The following is a 17,593-nucleotide window of genomic DNA, read 5'->3' as shown; positions in this document are numbered from 1 at the left end:
GTGCTGTGGCTGAATCTAGGGCTAATTTGGCCTCCATTGTTGGGGGTGTGAACTGTCCATACCATGTAAGACCCTCCCCAGACACCAGAAACTCTTGTCAATTCGATTCTCTCGACGGTCCCCTTGTCTTCCAGCAGAAACTGCTAAAGGGACTCTCTAAGGCCAAGGAAGCTTTGTGAGATACGAGCCAGATTCTCAAAGGGCCTCCAGCCTTTCAGCCTTCAACACCCGGCTTTTCCCCAGGCGCTGGGAGGTCAGACAAGGAGAAGGTGGCATGGATTGGCGCCTGGCTTTTCTTTGTTTTCATTTTCCATGTTTTAAGGTGTTGTATTGTTTTTAAAACAGCTTTTGGGGAGCTGCAGTGAGTTGACTGAATGATGGGCAGCTAAAAGAATGCTTTAAGTGACTCATTGGGGACCTCTTTGATCCCCCACTAGGTGCAGAGACTGGGTGTCCCCCAGTTGTCAGGATAAAGTCCCCCATTACTAGGCTTTCTCTTCATCAGCTAAATCGGCGTCCGCCTTCCTTCAAGCAGCCAGAGGGCGCCTGCACAAGTCCCGAGTCCCGTGTAGAGGTGAGACGGGGGGGGGCTCCCTTTGATCTTTGGGGTCCAGTCTCTCCTTCGGGGGTCCCCTCCCGCATTCTGACAGGCAGAGATTGAGGGGCCCTTCTGGGACTGGGACTCCCCCCCATCCAGGCTCCCTCCCTAGGCAAGGTGGGGGGGGGAGGTTGGAGGGGCACCCAGGCAGGTAAGAGGCCAAATGGGCATTTTCACCCTTGCAATACAACTCTGGTAAATTGGCTGCAAATAGAGGGAAGATTTCCCAGAGTCCAGGAGCCCTTCAGAAACCAACCCACCTCTTGGAAGGCACCTTCACTCTGATAACTGACAGTAACTGGCAGTTGAGCCTGCATGGGTGAGGTCATGAAGCCCTCAGAATTCCCCCAGAGATGGCAGGCCTCCCTTGGCCTCCTCCCAAAGCTCACCTCCTCCGCCTTTTCCACACCCACCAGTGCCAGGCAAATGTCTGAAGGAGGCGGCCAAACCAATCACTCAAGCTGCCCAGTTCCCCTATTTTGGCACAAAAGGCAGACTGTTGGATGTAGACTGCCTCTCTCAAGGGAAGCTCCACTCTTCTTTTTTTTTGAGAAAAAAAATATTTTTCTTTTTAAACAAACAATTCATCATTAATCCGTGTAACATGTTGGTACAAAATTTAATTAAAAATTTAAAGAGTTTATCTTTGAACATTTTTGCCAATCTTTCCGGTGACATGTTTTATAGATGGCACATGTCACATTTTCATCCTTAGGTCCTCTTTAACTGGAGACGGTCTGCTTTTGTGCATGAATTCCGAATTAGAATAGAATCACAGAGTTGGAAGGGACCTTGGAGGTCTTCTAGTCCAACCCCCAAGCTTAGGCAGGAAACCCTACAGCATTTCAGACAAATGGTTATGCAATATAACCATAATATAACGTCTCAGTATAGTCAGCTGGTACCATCACTGACAATAGGGGATGAGATCTTGCTCCCCACAGAGAGGGCCCGCAACTTGGGTGTCCTCCTGGATTCACGGTTATCTTTAGAAGATCATTTGACGGCCGTGGCCAGGGGTGCCTTTTATGAGGTTCACCTGATCCGCCAGTTACGTCCCTTTCTGGATCGGGACGCCTTGCGCACGGTCACTCATGCCCTAGTTACCTCCCGTATGGACTACTGTAATGCTCTCTACATGGGGCTCCCCTTGAAAAGCACCCGGAGGCTCCAACTGGTCCAGAACGTAGCCGCGCGGGTGATTATGGGCACAGCTCGTTACGCCCATGTAACACCTCTCCTACGCGAGCTGCACTAGCTCCCGGTGGTCTTCCGGGTGCGATTCAAGGTGTTAGTTATCACCTTTAAAGCGCTCCATGGCTTAGGACCTGGGTACCTACAAGACCGTCTTTTGCCACCAATAGCCTCCCACCGACCAGTTCGTTCTCACAGGGAGGGACTACTCAGGGTACCGTCAGTCAAATTATGTCGACTGGCGACTCCCAGGGGGAAGGCCTTCTCTGTGGGGGCTCCAACCCTTTGGAATGAACTGCCCCCGGAGATACGGAATATCCCTGATCTCCGTGCTTTCCGCCGTGCCCTCAAGACCCTGATGTTCCAACAGGCGGGGCTAAACATACGAACATGTGAATGATTTTTTAAATGTTATCTAATTCTGGGTTTTATTTAATTGACCAAACTAAGTAATAATTTTAATTAGCAATTTTATGATGTTTGTGTGTCTATATTTTTCTTGACTGTACACCGCCTTGAGTCCTACGGGAGAAAGGCGGTATAGAAATATAATAAATAATAAATAAATAATAAATAAATTAAATAAATAAATAAATAAATAAATAAATAAATAAATAAATAAATAAATATCTTCTTTAAAACTTCCAGTGTTGGAGCGTTCACAACTTCTGGAGGCAAGTTGTTCCACTGGTTAATTGTCAGGAAATTTCTCCTTAGTTCTAACTTGTTTCTCTCCTTGATGAGTTTCCACCTGTTGCTTCTTTTGTCCTGCCCTCAGGGGCTTTGGAGAATAGCTTGACTCCCTCTTCTTCTATCTCGGAACAAGAATTCTCCTGGATCAAATAGAGGCCATGTAGTTGCTTCTTAAAAACAAATTTGTCAGTTATTGAATCCATATAGAGAATTTATTAGAATCCTGGATTTATTTTTACAAATAAGGCAGAGAACACATCCAATAAAGGGGAATATTTGCAGCTGAGGGGTCTTTGGAGCTCTGAGCCCCTCTCCCTTCTAGCCATGAGGAAGGAAGCTACTTTGGGCAATGAAACATTTGCAAGAAGAGAAGCCCCGAGGAGCCACCCGCCCCCACGCCTCACATCCAGCACAGTTTCCTCCTCTCTTCCCCCAACAACAACCCTGTTAGGTGGGCTGGACTGAAAGAGCGTCTGATTCAAACTCAGGGTCTCCTAAGGTCCCAGAATAGACCCAACTGGCTCCCCTTCATGGACTGGTATAAGGCTGCAGCCCCAGAAGAGGGCCTGACCTCAGCCGGCCTCAATACAGGGGGGGGGAAGAGACCGGACCCCAAAGTTCAAGGGGAGCCCCCCCCACCTGTCCCATCTCCGCCCCAGACCATAATAACCGGCGGCACTGTGCAGGCGCCATCAGGCTTCTCGAAGGAAGAAGGACGCTGATTGGTCGCGTTCGGGATGTCGGCGATGGGCAAATGTACTCTGTGGGGCGGATCCTCCAAAGGAAAAGGCGGAACTAGTGGAGAAAAACCTGTTCACAAAAACCTGAAATTCCCCACCGTCCACCTTGGGAGGCCACCCCTTAAGAACCCACCCCATCACAGTGCGGATCACAGGGTCCCTTGCAGAGGCTTTAGCCACCTCGCAAGAGGAGATCGGTCCCAAAGTCACAGCGTCGATCAAAAGAACAGGGGCTTCAAGCGTAGGGTTGACAAGCAGTTCGGGGAGGGGACAGCGGCTGAGGGCGTCCGCGTGGCCCAAGGTCCGTCCAGGTCAATGGACAAGCTGGTACGAATAGGCCGACAGAAAAATGGCCCATCTGGTCAATCGGGGGGACAGGGCAGCGGGGGTGGGCTTGTCACCGGCCAAAAGTCCTAGCAAGGGCCGGTGGTCTGTCACAAGTTCAAATTGACGGCCATAGAGGTATTCATAAAATTTCTTAACACCCACAATTGCAGCCAGAGCCTCTCTGTCCAATTGACTATAGTTACGCTCTGCGCTGGACAGAGTGCGAGAGTAAAACGCAATGGGCGCCTCTAGGCCGTTCGGCAGTCTATGGCCTAGGACGGCACCAACTCCGAAGGGGGAGGCGTCACAGACCAATACGAGCGGTAGCGCCGAGTTATACTGAATGAGGAAGCTGTCCTCTGACAAGAGTTTTTTTACGGCCTCAAATGTGGCAGCCTCTGCCTTGCCCCACACCCATGGGACATTCTTTCCCAACAGTTTGTGCAGGGGATCCGTGACGGTGGCCTTGTCTTTTAAAAACATTGAATAGAAATTGAGCAATCCAAGGAAGGCTTGGAGCTCCAATTTGGATTTGGGGGAGGGTGCGCTCTTGATGGCCTTTACTTTACTCTCAGTGGGGTGGATACCTGCGCCGTCAACCTTGTACCCCAGAAATTCAACAGAGGGAACAGCGATCATGCATTTGTTCCTCTTAAGTTTAAGTCCCGCTTCTCTAAATCTTGTCAGGACGTTCCTTACTCTGTCCCCTAGTTGTTGTTCATTTTGGGCGCTGATTAACACGTCGTCAAAATAGGGCACCACCCCCGGGAGTCCCTGCAACAGGCGCTCCATGGTGCTCTGAAATAAGCCAGGTGCGACGCTCACCCCGAATTGGAGCCTGGTGCATTTGAATGTACCCCTGTGAGTCACAATTGTTTGCACCTCTGCCGTGGCGTCGTCAATGGGTAATTGTTGATAGGCCTGTGCTAGGTCTAATTTGGCAAAAAAATTTCTGGGCCCCAGGGAGTGTAGTAGATGGTGCATGATCGGCACCGGGTAGGCGCTCGGCTGCAAAGCCTTGTTGATCGTGCACTTGTAGTCGGCGCAAATTCTGATTGAGCCATCAGATTTAACTGGGGTCACTATGGGGGTCTCCCACTTTGCGTGGTCAATGGGAACCAACACCCCTTGTTTAATTAATTTGTCCAGTTCTGCATCGATCTTTGGCTTCAATGCTAAGGGCACCCGTCTAGCTTTTAGTCTTATTTGGGCCACGTTGGGGTCTAGATTTAGGGAGATAGGGGTTCCCACATACTTGCCCAACGTGTCTCCGAAGACGTCCTGGAACTCGTTCAGGAGGCTATCCTTCAATGACAGTTCGAGCATTCGGTGGACGCCGGTGAAACCCATGCCAAGGGCTCGGAACCACCCCATGCCCAGAAGGCTGGGCAGCTGCTTGGTAACGATGGTTAGCGGCAGGTCTTTTTCGAAGTCTCCGTAGGTGATTCAGAACGTGCCTACGCCTTCGACGGGAACCCGGTTTTCTGGTAGTCTAGGATGCGCACTCTTTGTCTGGATAGCTGGTCCTTCTGGAACGATGGCAGAATGGTCTTCAGGGTTGCCCATGACATTATGGAAAGGGCTAATCCGGTGTCAATTTCCATTGTACATGGTTTGCCATTAATTTCGACCACCGTGCAGACCTTGTCTTCGATCACCGTGCTGGCCTGGTCGACGTGTATGCTGCGGGCATCTCGCGGTTCAATTTCGCGCCGGTTTCTAGCGCCGCCCTCTTTGATTGGTTGTTTCTGGCGCGTTGATTCTGGTTGGCTGTGGTGGTCATGTGGTTGGTGTTTTCTGGGCAGTATGGCTCTGCAGACTCGCGCCAAGTGCCCTTTCTTCTCGCAACGCCTGCAAATGGCATCTCTGTATTTGCAGGACAGTCTATCGTGATTTCCGCCACAGCTGGGGCAGCTTCGCCGGGGGCTGCCTGCGTCTTTCTTTTGGTGCTCTGTGCAGAAGACGTCCTCATCGGACTCGGATTCCGAGCTGGATCTGGCATCTTCCCTATGCACTGGTGTAGACTTGGGGGTGTCCTTGCTGATCAGTGGGCGCTGCAATGCTTCTGCGGCTTTCGTGGAGGCTTCATGAGCCCTGGCCTCGTCTAGGGCTCCAACAAGTGTTAAGTCAGGCTTAGCGAGCAGTCGCCTTTGCAGTCTTGTGTCTCAGACACCGCAAATTAGCTGTTCGAGCAGCGCATCGTCCAAGTCTCTATAGTCGCAATGCATTGCGGCTTTACGCAGGCTCGCCATGTAAGCGCTGACCGGTTCTCCCTCTCGTTGCACGCGTTGTCTGAATTCGTATCGCTGCACGAACTTGGAGGGCATTGGAGCGTAGTGAGCCCGAAGGGTTGCCATCAATGTGTCCCAGGGGACGGTCTGGACCGGCGTTGGCTCACAAAGTGACTCCGCCATCTCGAACACATCCGGTCCGCAGTGGTTTAGGAAAAGGGCTCTCTTCCGATTTGCGGAGAGTCCTTGCATGTCGCTGGCTTCGAGTGAGCACTCAAACCTCGTTAGGTATGAGACCCATTTCTCGCGGGCCGGATCAAAAGGCTTGGGCGGAACGTAGGTGGACATGTTTGGTATGCCTCCTGTTGTTTGCCTCGTCGCCTAGCTGAAGCTCGTGGTCTCACTGGTTTGCTTCTTGTGGCCTCAATCCCACCTTCGTCGCCAATGTTGTAGTGCGGGAATAACGAGAGGCACAAGCAAGCAAGTGACAACAGCTCTTTAATATACAGTGAGACTTCAGCAAAAACTCTGAGGCAGCAGCCCTCCTTATATACAATCCTGGAGAGGCTGTCAGCCAATCAGCAACTAAGGCAAATTTGAAACTCCCGCTGAAATGTAACAATACATAACAGTGTCCATTTTAAGTTGAGATACAATAGAACCTAGAAATTTGAAGGTCTCTACTGTTGATACTGTCTTGTCTAGTATTGTAAGGGGTGGGAAGTATAGGAGGGTTTCTCCTAAAATCTACCACCATTTCTACGGTTTTGAGTGTATTTAGTTCAAGATTGTTCTGGTTGCACCACAAGGCTAGTTGTTCAACCTCTATGCAGATTCATCGTTGTCTCGAATGAGACCAGTCACTGTTGTGTCATCTGCAAGCTTCAGTACTTTATCTTTTGAGATGCAGCCATTGGTGTAGAGAGAGAAGTGGAGAGAGCACACAGCCCTGGGGGGCTCCTGTGCTAATTGTACATGTATCTCCAGTCAGAAATGAAGAAGCTTCTTGCTTCTACAAGTAGGCCTTCTACAGTTCCAGACAAGTGGGAATATGCTGCATTCGGAGCAGCTGGTAGAATCTTTATTGGCTTCTGTTATTGTCTGCTTTTATTAAAGCGTGTGTGTCAACTTGCAAAGCTTTCAAGTTGCCATGAGCAGGAGGGAAGGGAGAACTGATAGAGCTGATTGATTTCCCTAACTGAAGCTACATTCCATAGATGCTTTCTTACCGAAATCAGTAGGAGGGTGTTCGGTTTCACAGCCAGCCAAAGTGGTTAATTGGAGAGTGTGATTTATGACATGGCCAGGGAGGAGGGGAGAGACAGGGTCATAGGGGAACGTAAATCTACGTGGGATTATTTATTTATTTATTTATAATGCAGTTTATATGCCGCCCTATCTCCAAGGACTCAGGGCGGCTCACAACGATAAAAATGCACAGTTCCTCATTAAAAGACAATATAAAATTAAAATTAGTTCTAACTGCATCCGAATATTGCCGAAATGGTGCTCCTAATAAATGACTGTATTTATTTTCAAATTTGGCTCATGGCTCATGAATCAATTAGGGCATCTTTCGGAAACTTCACAGAGTGCTTGTATAAATGTCATACATTCCCCACACTTGAAATAAGGTATTCAGTTCTGGGGGTCTGAGAAGCCGAAGCCTGGGGGCTAAGGGGGGTGGCCAGTTTGGGGGATGGGGGCCATGTATATTTATTTATTTATTTATTGGTTCGATTTATATGCCGCCCTTCTCCAGAAACTCAGGGCGGCTTACAATGCGTTAAGCAAGAGCCTTCATACTTTTGTATATACCCGCTTAGTAGGGCTTTCGCCCCCCCCAAAGCGGTGTTCTTTTTTATACAAAGTCAGCTTATTGCCCCCACAAACCGGGTCCTCATTTTACCCACCTCGGAAGGATGGAAGGCTGAGTCAACCTTGAGCCTGGTGAGATTTGAACTCGCAGTAATTGCAGGCAGCTGGTGCTACTTAACAGCACTTTAGTCCACTGCACCACCAAGGCTCTATATATATACTGCAGATCTATATATCATTTATATCTTCTGACTTTGCAACATTTGAAGGAACTTGAGTCTAATGTCAGGGTAAAATAAAAATCAACACTGCCATTTCTTGCCAAGTACTACCTGTAAATATCTAGTACTACCTGTACAGTTTGGGGGCAATATATCAAACTCATGAGCGATAACTGCAAAATACGTCCCAGAGACAGTAAGCAGGGTTGAGTCAGCCGGCCCCTCCCCACCTCTAGCTGCCTTAACAGCCCCTCCCTCCCTGGATCCAGCTTCTCCTTTCTCTTTGCTCCTCCTTTCTGAAGGACCTTTGGAAAACTACAGCAGAGGGGGAAAATCCCCTCCAATACTGCCCCCTTCATATTTGGATTTTGCAATCTTTTTTGAGCGCTTGGAAACCTGATGCCGAAGTTGAGACGTGTGTGTATATATTTTCCTCCCACACACCCTCTTTGGAGAGGCTCCTGTTGCAGCTGCTGCTTGGGCCAGTGTGCCCTGCGATATGGCCCTCCACCTCCCTCATTTTCTCTTATTCTTGCAGCCGGCTGGCAAAGCAACACACCTGCTTATCTGCCAGCACATTTGCAAGTTCCCTTCACACCCACCCACCCTTGGGCTACCTGTAAAGCCAGGCCTCTCCCCCTTAATCAAGGAAGTAAAGACTCTTGAAATTTTGCATTTCAAAAGGATCCTTTTATTGAGAAAGAAGTGATAGTTGGGCGAAAGCAAAGCAGGATCTGGGGTCCTTAAGGCAATACAATAGGAATAAAAGAAGTTAGAATCCCCTCCCAACCATCTGATGTGGATTTAGCCAATCCAAAGGTGTGAAGATGTTTTTTGTAAGGGACGTTATGGGAAAGTGATAAGACTTTCTTGGGCTCGTTTCCCGAGTGATGGAATCCACATGGCCCTCCCTCTCCATCTATTCCCCGAAAGGTGAGAAAGTGCCAAGCCTCTAGGCGCCACGCTAGAAATTATAAAGCAATTAATTACATGTTACAGGATATATAAGAAAGAAGGATAGAAAAGTCGAAAGGAAGTATTCTTCCCCTGAAGAATGGCGGATTCACGGATCTGACGTATCGCCCTCCTTAGAAAAAAAAAAGGATAGTCCACCTGGAAAATAGAAAACACAATGAAGAATGAGGAGGGTTAAGATGGGCATTTCAAGTGGAATTTCCTTAACAGCGTAGGAGCCTTAACGTGTCTTTTGGCCACCTATTCATTTTGGGAGCCTGGGAGGTCTCCCCATCCCACTAGGTACTGGGTGGACACATGGTGTGTGCGTGAATTGAGAAGTTCTTTGATTTCAAAGTATTGTTTGCCTTCTATCATCATGGGGATTGGGGGTGTGGGTCAGTGGCGAAATCCAATTTTTTTTACTATCGGTTCTGTGGGCGTGGCTTGGTGGGCAGGATGTGGTTTGGTGGGCGTGGCAGGGGAAGGATACTGCAAAATCCCCATTCCCTCCCCACTCCTGGGGGAAGGATACTACAAAATCCCCATTCCCATCCCACTCCTGGGGAAGAATACTGCAAAATCCCCATTCCTACCCCACTCCAGGGGGAAGGATATTGCAAAATCTCCATTCCCACCCCACTCCAGGGGGAAGGATACTGCAAAATCTCCATTCCCACCCCACTCCTGGGGGAAGAATACTGCAAAATCCCCATTCTCACCCCACTCCAGGGGGAAGGATATTGCAAAATCCCCATTCCCACCCCACTCCAGGGGGACAGATACTGCAAAATCTCCATTCCCATCCCACTCCTGGGGGAAGAATACTACAAAATCCCCATTCCTACCCCACTCCAGGGGGAAGGATATTGCAAAATCCCCATTCCCACCCCACTCCAAGGGAAAGAATACTGCAAAATCTCCATTCCCACCCCACTCTGGGGCCAGGCAGAGGTAGTATTTGCCAGTTTTCCGAACTGCTCAAAATTTCCGCTACAGGTCCTCTAGAACCTGTCAGAATCCACTGGTGTGGGTGCAGGTGGTCAGAGGGTGGAGGTCACCTCCGATTTCAATAGGCTACAGTGAAAAATGGGGTGAACCTGTCTAAGTGTTTTGGGTGGGAGTCGTTCCACGGTGACTGGATTTATAATCCTTGTGATGGGGAAAGGGCCTATGAACTTTAGCCCCCGTCTCTTTGAGGGTTGAAGTGACTGTAAAAATTTGGTGGGGAGGTAAACTTTTATCTCCCACTTTGAATGGTTTTTATTCTGCCCTCTTTTTGTCTGCTTGGGCCTTGAAAGCTGCCCGAGTCTCTTGTGGAGCCAATCTGAAAACTGGCCATGTATCTTGTAGATCGGGGTCCCCAAACTTGGCAGCTTTAAGACTTGTGGACTTCAACATAGCTATGCTATGTTGGCTGGAGAATTCTGGGAGTTGAAGTCCACAAGTCTTAAAGCTGCCAAGTTTAAAGACCTCTATTGTAGATTCTTGATCCATTCCTTAAGGGAGGGGATTTTCGGGTTCTCTGAGGGCAGCTCAGGCATGGAGTTGAATTGCTGGCCCGTGACCAGTTGAAAAGGGGTAAACCAGTGGTGAAATCTACAATTTGTTACGACTGGTTCTGTGGGCGTGGCTTGGGGGGTAATGTGACTGGGTGGGTGTGGCCATTTTTTTTTAACTTTTAAAACCATTTTTTACATGTAAAACCATGTAAAAAATGCTTTCAAAAGGCTCGGACGATCCCAGCTGAGTTGCCTGATCGTCAGAGGGTTTTCAAAAAAACAGGCAACGCAGCTGGGATCGTTAGAGCTTGGATCGTCAGAGCCATTTAAAAGAAAAAAAGCCTCTGATGATCGTGCGGCTCAGCTGGGCATGGGGGGCGGGGGCGGGGATTTTTGCTACCGGTTCTCCGAACTGCCCGTCACCATCGCTACCTACTCGCCCGAACCGGTCCGAACCGGGAGCATTTCACCCCTGGGATAAGCCCTATGCTGGTGTGTACTGAGGAGTTGTATGCTACTTCAGTGAATGGCAGGAGGTCTGTCCAGTTGATAATTAATAAAGCATCTTAAATAATGTTCCAATATGCTGTTAACGTTCTCTGTGGCCCCATTAGTCTGAGGGTGGTGGGAGGAGCTAAGGCCCTGGGAGGGGCCTAATTAGTTCAAAAAAGCCTGCCAAAACTTTGAAGTGAATTGGACTCCCCTATCTGACATTATTCTTTTTGGGGCTCCGTGGAGGCGGGAGATGTGTACCAGGAACATTTTCCCCAGGGCTTTGGCAGTGGGGATCTTCTGGCACGGGATAAAGTGCTCCTGTTTGGCGAATAAATCCATTACAGTATCCCCCCCCCCTTTTTTTTCCAGGGAGCTACACAATAAAGTCCATAGAGATCTCTGTCCAGGGTGCTGAAGGATCTGCTAGGGTTTGTAGGCTTTTCCCCTGCTCCAGCGCAAACAGGGCAGTTGGCCACGTAGCTTTCAATCTCCTTTTTGAGTGACGGCCACCAAAACTGTCTGTTGATAAGGTGCAGGGTTTTTACAAAGCCAAAATGCTCTGCAGTTTTGGAATCGTGGCATTTTTTCATAAGATCCAGTCGTTGGGATGCAGGTACATATAACTTTCCTTCCACCCAAGGCAGGTCGACCTTAATCAGGTAGTTATTATTATTATTTTTTTGCTTTAATTTATATGCTGCCCTTCTCCGGAGACTTGAGAGAAGCCCACCTGAAAATACAGATCGTCAAATAATTCAAGCAAAGCAAAAACATTTATTAAGGGGGGGGGCTCATGTCTTTTAAGAAACAAATGGTACATTCAGTGTCAGTAAAGAAAAGATGAAACGATAAAATATATTGCTTGTGAAGGCTGAACGACAGAAAACATTGATTCTAGATAATATCCCAGAAGGGAGAAATTTATCGGTTACATTAGACTTTCGTAGCTGGGTTTGTGTCTTTCTTGAAAGTTGCAGATGTATTCAAAGGCTTTCAGAAAACTTTCGTTCTCATATACCAAAGAAAGAGTCAAGAAAGGAATGCATTAACCTGAAAAAAGAGGCATAGATTGCCATGTTAAAAGGGCTAAACATGTCATTTAAAATTCGTGATGAAGCCTAAAATGTGAGGCAACAGCATCACACAGTCCATTTAACTTGCTGTGAATTAACATGCTTTCTTAGACTTTGCCTCAGTCTCCGCCTTCTCTGCTCTAGGGTTGTGCTTGCTGAGGGAAGGGAGATGGTGGGAGGGGGAGGCTGGTTGTATAGGTCATCAGTGAGCTGATCTTCAAAGTTATCCAAAACGTATCCAGTGCAGGATGCTAATCCCTACATATCGCAAAGGAGAAGAAACAGCTCTTTGTATATGATGGTTGTTGGATCCCAAGCATTTCACTATCACGAGTCCAGGATGCTAAGCCACCTTGGAAAGAGTTTTTGGAGATTGTGTCCTGCACACATGAGAGGAAAGCCAGGTTCCATCAGGGATCTTTCAAAGTGGTTTTGCATGGCCAGAGCCTTTCGGCAGATGCTCCCCTTGGAGATCGGCTGCTCAAAGGGGCTGCAATAGATTGGAATCACTACGAGATCCAAAAGATTTTCCCCTCCACAAGGAAAAACTATAACTATTACTGTGGAAAGGCTACCCGTTAGCAGATCCTGAGTGGGTGGCTGTTCCAGATGTTAGGGTAGTGAGGTTAATTAAGTTTCACACTAGGTGCCCTCAATGGACCAAAATAGCCCCCAAACTGGAACCCACAGAGGTCAAACTTCTTCCTCCAACAAATCTGCAAAACTAGCCCAATTTGGTAGAAAAATTGTTCAAGTGTCCACACCGTTTCCCACTCGCATTTCAACTCAATCCCCAAACTGTCCTCCTAGACACAGTTTGGCTTTTCAAGGAAAAGAAAATGCCATTGTTGATCTTTACCCTGATGTTCTCCTCAATAAAGTTCAATAAAGTTTTGCAAACTCAGAAGATATAAATATGGGAATTCTCAAATTCAAAATAAAATGTCTCATCCCACTGAAGAACTTTCCCTCCCAGAAACTCAACTGGTTTCTAATCAGCTAAAACGATGCCTGACCAGGTTGTGCAGAATTGTCTGGGACACAACACATCCTCTCCACAACTGCTGGGAAGAGGCTCTGCGGTATCCGAAGCAGCACATTAGATTCAGTCAGTTTTCTTCCATAGGAAGAAGTATCCACCTTGTGAACTCCCAAGTCTCTTGTTATGTAATCTAAATGGGCTGTGATTAATGTGTACGTAGCAGATGTATGGGCATATCTATATTCTTTTGAGAGCAGGCCTCAGAATTCCATTCTTTAACTTCAAAGTCTAACAATCGGAGCAGCCCTCAACTGCAGCCCTTGGACAGGGATCAGGCAGGGATCTCGTCCACAGCTGCCCAGGTGAGAATCCAACACTCCTGAACCACTGACAGATGGACATCCAGACTCATACAAGGCCTCCCGCCCCTCCCAGGACAGCCTGCCCTGCTAGTTGCCATCAGAATGACCGACAGCAGTCCAACTCAGGCCTGGGACCCTGGGCATGGCCCTGGAAGACTAAAGGAATTTATTAAAAGAAAAATATATATTAAATTTATTAAAAGTGAAAGTTTTAATTGGATTTTATTACCTTTCCTGCCAGGCATTTATATGGTTTTTCTCCTGTGTGGATTCTTTGATGTTTATAAAAGTTTCCACTGTGATTGAATGTCTTTTCATGCATCAAGACTTTATCTGGTTCCTCTAATGAATGGATTCTTTGATGCCTATTAAGGCTTCTCTTGTATCCAAAACTCTTTCCACATTCCAGGCATTTATATGGTTCCCCCCCTGAATGGATCCTTTGATGTGTATAAAGACTGCTGCTATGACTGAAGCTCTTTCCACACTCCAGACACTTATAACGTTTTTCTCCGGAATGGATCCTCTGATGTCTATAAAGGCTGCTCCTATGACTGAAGCTCATTCCACACTCCAGGCATTTATTCAGTTTCTCTCCTGAGTGGATTCTTAGATGGCTTTCAAGATGGTCGTTTCTTTTGAAAGATTTTTCACATTCCGGGCACTGATATTTCCTTTCTCCTGTGTGAATGCTTAGATGCCTTTGAAGATCTCCGTTTTTTTGGAAGGATTTTTCACATTCGGGGCATTTGTGCCTCCTTCCTCTCTTGTGGATCCCTCCACCCTCCAGGCACTTATTTGGCTTCTTTCCTGAGTGGATCCTTTGATGTTTATAAAAGTTTCCCCTCTGATTGAATCTCTTTCCACACTCAAGGCATTCGAATGGCTTCTCTCCGGAGTGGATCCTTTGATGTTGATCAAGATTTCCTCTCTTATTGAACTTCTTTCCACACACAAAGCATCTATGTGGGTTTCCAACTGAGTGGTTTTTTAGATGGTTCTCAAAATGTCCATTTGTTTTGAAGCATTTTTCACATTCCGGGCATTCGTATTTCTTCTCTCTTGAATGGATCCTTAGATGGCTTTCCAGATCTCCATTTCTTTTGAAGGATTTTTCACATTCCGGGCACTGATATTTCTTTTCTTCCTCCTGGATCCTTCGGGGATTCCTGTGTCTTCCGAAGGACCCTCCGCCTTCCAGGCATTTATTCGGTTTCTCTCTCCAGTGGATCCTTTGATGTGTATAAAGATTTCCCAACTGACGGAAGCTCTTTCCACACTCCAGGCACTTATGAGGTTTTTCTCCTGAGTGGATCCTTTGATGTGTATAAAGGCTGCTCCTCTGACGGAAGCTCTTTCCACACTCCAGGCACTTATAAGGTTTTTCTCCTATGTGGATCCTTACATGCCTTTGAAAATCTCTGTTTCTTTTGAAGGATTTGTTGCATTCCAGGCACTGATGTTCCTTTCCTCCCTCCTGGATCCTTCGGGGCTTTGGGGGTCTTCCGAAGGAGCCTCCGCCCTCCAGGCCCGTCTCGGGGTCTCCGCCCATTTCCTCCTCCCCGCATCGCCCTCCAGGCAGCCGCCTTTCCCGGGCTCCCCCTGGGCTCCTCCCTCCTGCAGCCTCGGAGCCCCCGGCCTTTCCCCGCCGTCTCCTGGGGAAGCCGCGCCAGGACCGGGCAGGGCTGCTCCACGGGGCCCGCTCTCCTCCTCCTCCTCTCGGGCGGTGCCTCTTTCCTGCATCCGCCGCCATCCTCCGTCCTCCTGCAGGGGAGAGAGAGAAGAGGGTCACGGCTACGTCCCCTTCCCTGCAGGGGATGCCCAGGCCCAAGCCCCCCTTCCGTGTGGACCCGAAAGAGACCCTCCCAGCATCCCCTGCGCCAAACCTGCATCATCCGGGCTCTTCTGTCACAGATTGAAGCAGCTCCCTTGTTGCCCTTTTGTTTCCGGAAATGGAGGCTTCACGCGCTTTTTTTTCTCCACCAGTTCCGCCTGTTCCTTTGGAGGATCCGCCCAAGGAGTCCTCCTGCCAATCGCTGCCATCCCCAGAGCGACCAATCAGCGTCCTTCCTTCAACAAGCCAGATGGTGCCTGCACGGTGCCGCGGGTTATTACGGTCCGGGGCGGAGGTGGGACGGGGGGGGGCTCCCTTTGAACGTTGGAGTCCGGTCTTCCCCCTCCCCCCACCTCCGTATTGAGGCCAGCGGAGGTCAGGAGCTCTTCTGGGGATGCGACCTTATACCAGCCCATGAAGGGGAGCCAGTTGGGTCTATTCTGGGACCTTAGGAGACCCTGAGTTTGAATCAGCCGCTCTTTCAGTCCAGCCCACCTCACAGGGTTGTTGTTGGGGGAGGAGAGGAGGAAGCTGTGCTGGACGTGAGGGGGGAGGGGCTCCTGGGGGCTTCTCTTCTTGCAGACGTTTCATTGCCCAAACTAACATCATCTTTGCTAGAAGCGAGAGAGACCCCTCATGGCAACCCTCAGCTACAAATATTCCCCTTCATTTTCTTGGATTTGTTCTCCACCTTATCAGTAAAAGTAAGAAAGGCAGGTTGCAAATAAATAACTATACTCTCTCCATGTGACTCTCTCAAGTGTGTTTCTCAGCAGCATCAACTATTTGATCCAGGACAATTCTTGTTCCTAGGTAGAAGAACTAGGAATTCCTGCACAAAAGCTGAGCAGCTCCAGTTAAAGAGGACTGGAGGCTCCGAATCTCCTGCCAATGGTTCCTGCTGGTGAATTTCCTCATAGAACTGAATAGAGACCCTGAGTTGGAATCAGCCGCTCTTTGTGTCCTGAATTCCCTCTTTTCATTGAATGAGTTTCCCAGTAATTTAAATATTGCAGAAATATACCTCTTCATGCTACATAACTAAGCTCCATTTCATACTGAATAAACTAAATTATTAATGCATCTTAAATATAAAACTCTTTAAATAGATTTTTATGTCAAAAGCTTTTCATTAAACTGAATTTGATAAAAATAAAAAACCCTATTTCAGTTTAAAAAAATTTTTTTTAATTAAATGGATTTTTATCCACTGATTTCTTCTAAGCAATCAATTCTTGTTTTGTACTTTTTCTACTGTATGGAGTATAAAATGAAACCTGATTCTGTGTCCTGGATTCCTCTTTTCATTAAGGGAAATCTCTTTGTTACAATACTCTTAATAAATTGCCTTTGAATGCTCCTCCCACTCAGATCCTCATTGGAGCAAGTGTGCTGTGGCTGAATCTAGGGCTCATTTGGCCTTCGTTGTTGGGGGTGTTAAAGAGCTTCTCCCTGCCATTGTTTGATATAATCTATGTGGATTTCCCAAATGTGGGGACCTATTAAGACCATCTCCAAGCATCTGAAGCTCTCAGTTGGATTCCTTGAATGGTCCCCTTGTCTTCCAGCAGAAACCCCTACAAGGGACTCTCTAAGGCCAAGGAAGCTTTGTGAGATATGAGCCATATTCTTAAAAAGCCCCCACCCTTCTAGCCTTTAAACCCCTGGCTTTTCCCCAGGCGCTGGGAGGTCAGACAAGGAGAAGGTGGCATGGATTGGCCCCAGGATTTTCTTTGATGGTTTTTCTTTTATGTTTTAATGTGTTGGATATTTTTAAAAATGCCCTTTTGAGAGCTGCACAGAGTTGACTGAAAGATGGGCAGTTATAAGAACGTTTTAAATGAAGAAGACTCTTTGGGGACCTGTTTGATCCTCCCACTAGGTGCAGAGACTGGGTGTTGTGTTTGAGGGGGGGGTCCCTGGGTAGGCGTGGCCAGCTCATCTTCACTCTTCTTGTGGGCACCTGTGGTGGCCAAGTGCTACAACAGGATTTCCCTTAGAACCTCCCTCCCTCATAATCTTCCTTCCTTCCTCCTGCCCTCCCTTCCCTTTCCTTCTTTTTCCTTCCCTTCTCGTATTTCCTTCTTTGCCTTTCTGCTTTCCTGTCTCTTCTTGGATGTGGGGAAGGGATGGAGGCGTGACCCTCCTCTCTTTCTCTCCTGCAGGAGGATGGAGGAGCCCAGTGGAGGAAGGAAGGAAGGGTCAATCGAGAGGAGGAGGAGAGAGGGGCCCGCAGAGCAGCCCTGCCTGGAGACGGCGGGGAAAGGCCGGGGGGCTCCGGGGCTGCAGGAGGGATGAGCCCAGGGGGAGCCCGGGAAAAGCAGCTGCCTGGAGGGCGATGTGAGGAGGAGGAAACGGGCGGAGACCCCGAGGCGGGCCTGGAGGGCAGAGGCTCCTTCGGAAGACCCGGGAGTCCCCAAAGGATCCAGAAGGGAGGAAAGGAATATCAGTGCTCGGAATGTGAAAAATCCTTCACAAGAAATGGACAAAGGCATATAAGCAGTGGTGGGATTCAATTTTTTTAACAACCGGTTCTCTGGGCGTGGCTTCGTTGGGGTGTGTGGCTTGG

The 17,593-nt window shown here is 48.3% G+C and overlaps 1 protein-coding gene across 1 annotated transcript in view; it reads right to left on the bottom strand.

The window, feature by feature from the left end:
* Positions 1 to 16,040, bottom strand: part of LOC117671291 (uncharacterized) — a 39,356-nt gene extending 23,316 nt beyond the window's left edge. Inside the window, exons 1-6 of the mRNA XM_087879915.1 lie at positions 15,077 to 16,040; positions 13,420 to 14,954; positions 5,724 to 6,107; positions 4,636 to 4,857; positions 4,140 to 4,350; positions 3,125 to 3,280 (exon numbers count right to left, since the gene is read on the bottom strand). Of these exons, the coding sequence (XP_087736041.1) occupies positions 3,125 to 3,280; positions 4,140 to 4,350; positions 4,636 to 4,857; positions 5,724 to 6,107; positions 13,420 to 14,943 (2,497 nt within the window). The 5' untranslated portion in view covers positions 14,944 to 14,954; positions 15,077 to 16,040. The remainder of the gene's footprint in view (positions 1 to 3,124; positions 3,281 to 4,139; positions 4,351 to 4,635; positions 4,858 to 5,723; positions 6,108 to 13,419; positions 14,955 to 15,076) is intronic.
* Positions 16,041 to 17,593: the final 1,553 nt, after the last annotated feature.

This window comes from Pantherophis guttatus, chromosome 16 (genome assembly GCF_059756535.1).
Source record: "Pantherophis guttatus breed Tessera chromosome 16, ASM5975653v1, whole genome shotgun sequence".
Classification (NCBI taxonomy): Eukaryota; Metazoa; Chordata; class Lepidosauria; order Squamata; family Colubridae; genus Pantherophis; species Pantherophis guttatus.
This window is presented reverse-complemented; position numbering and strand designations above follow the sequence as displayed.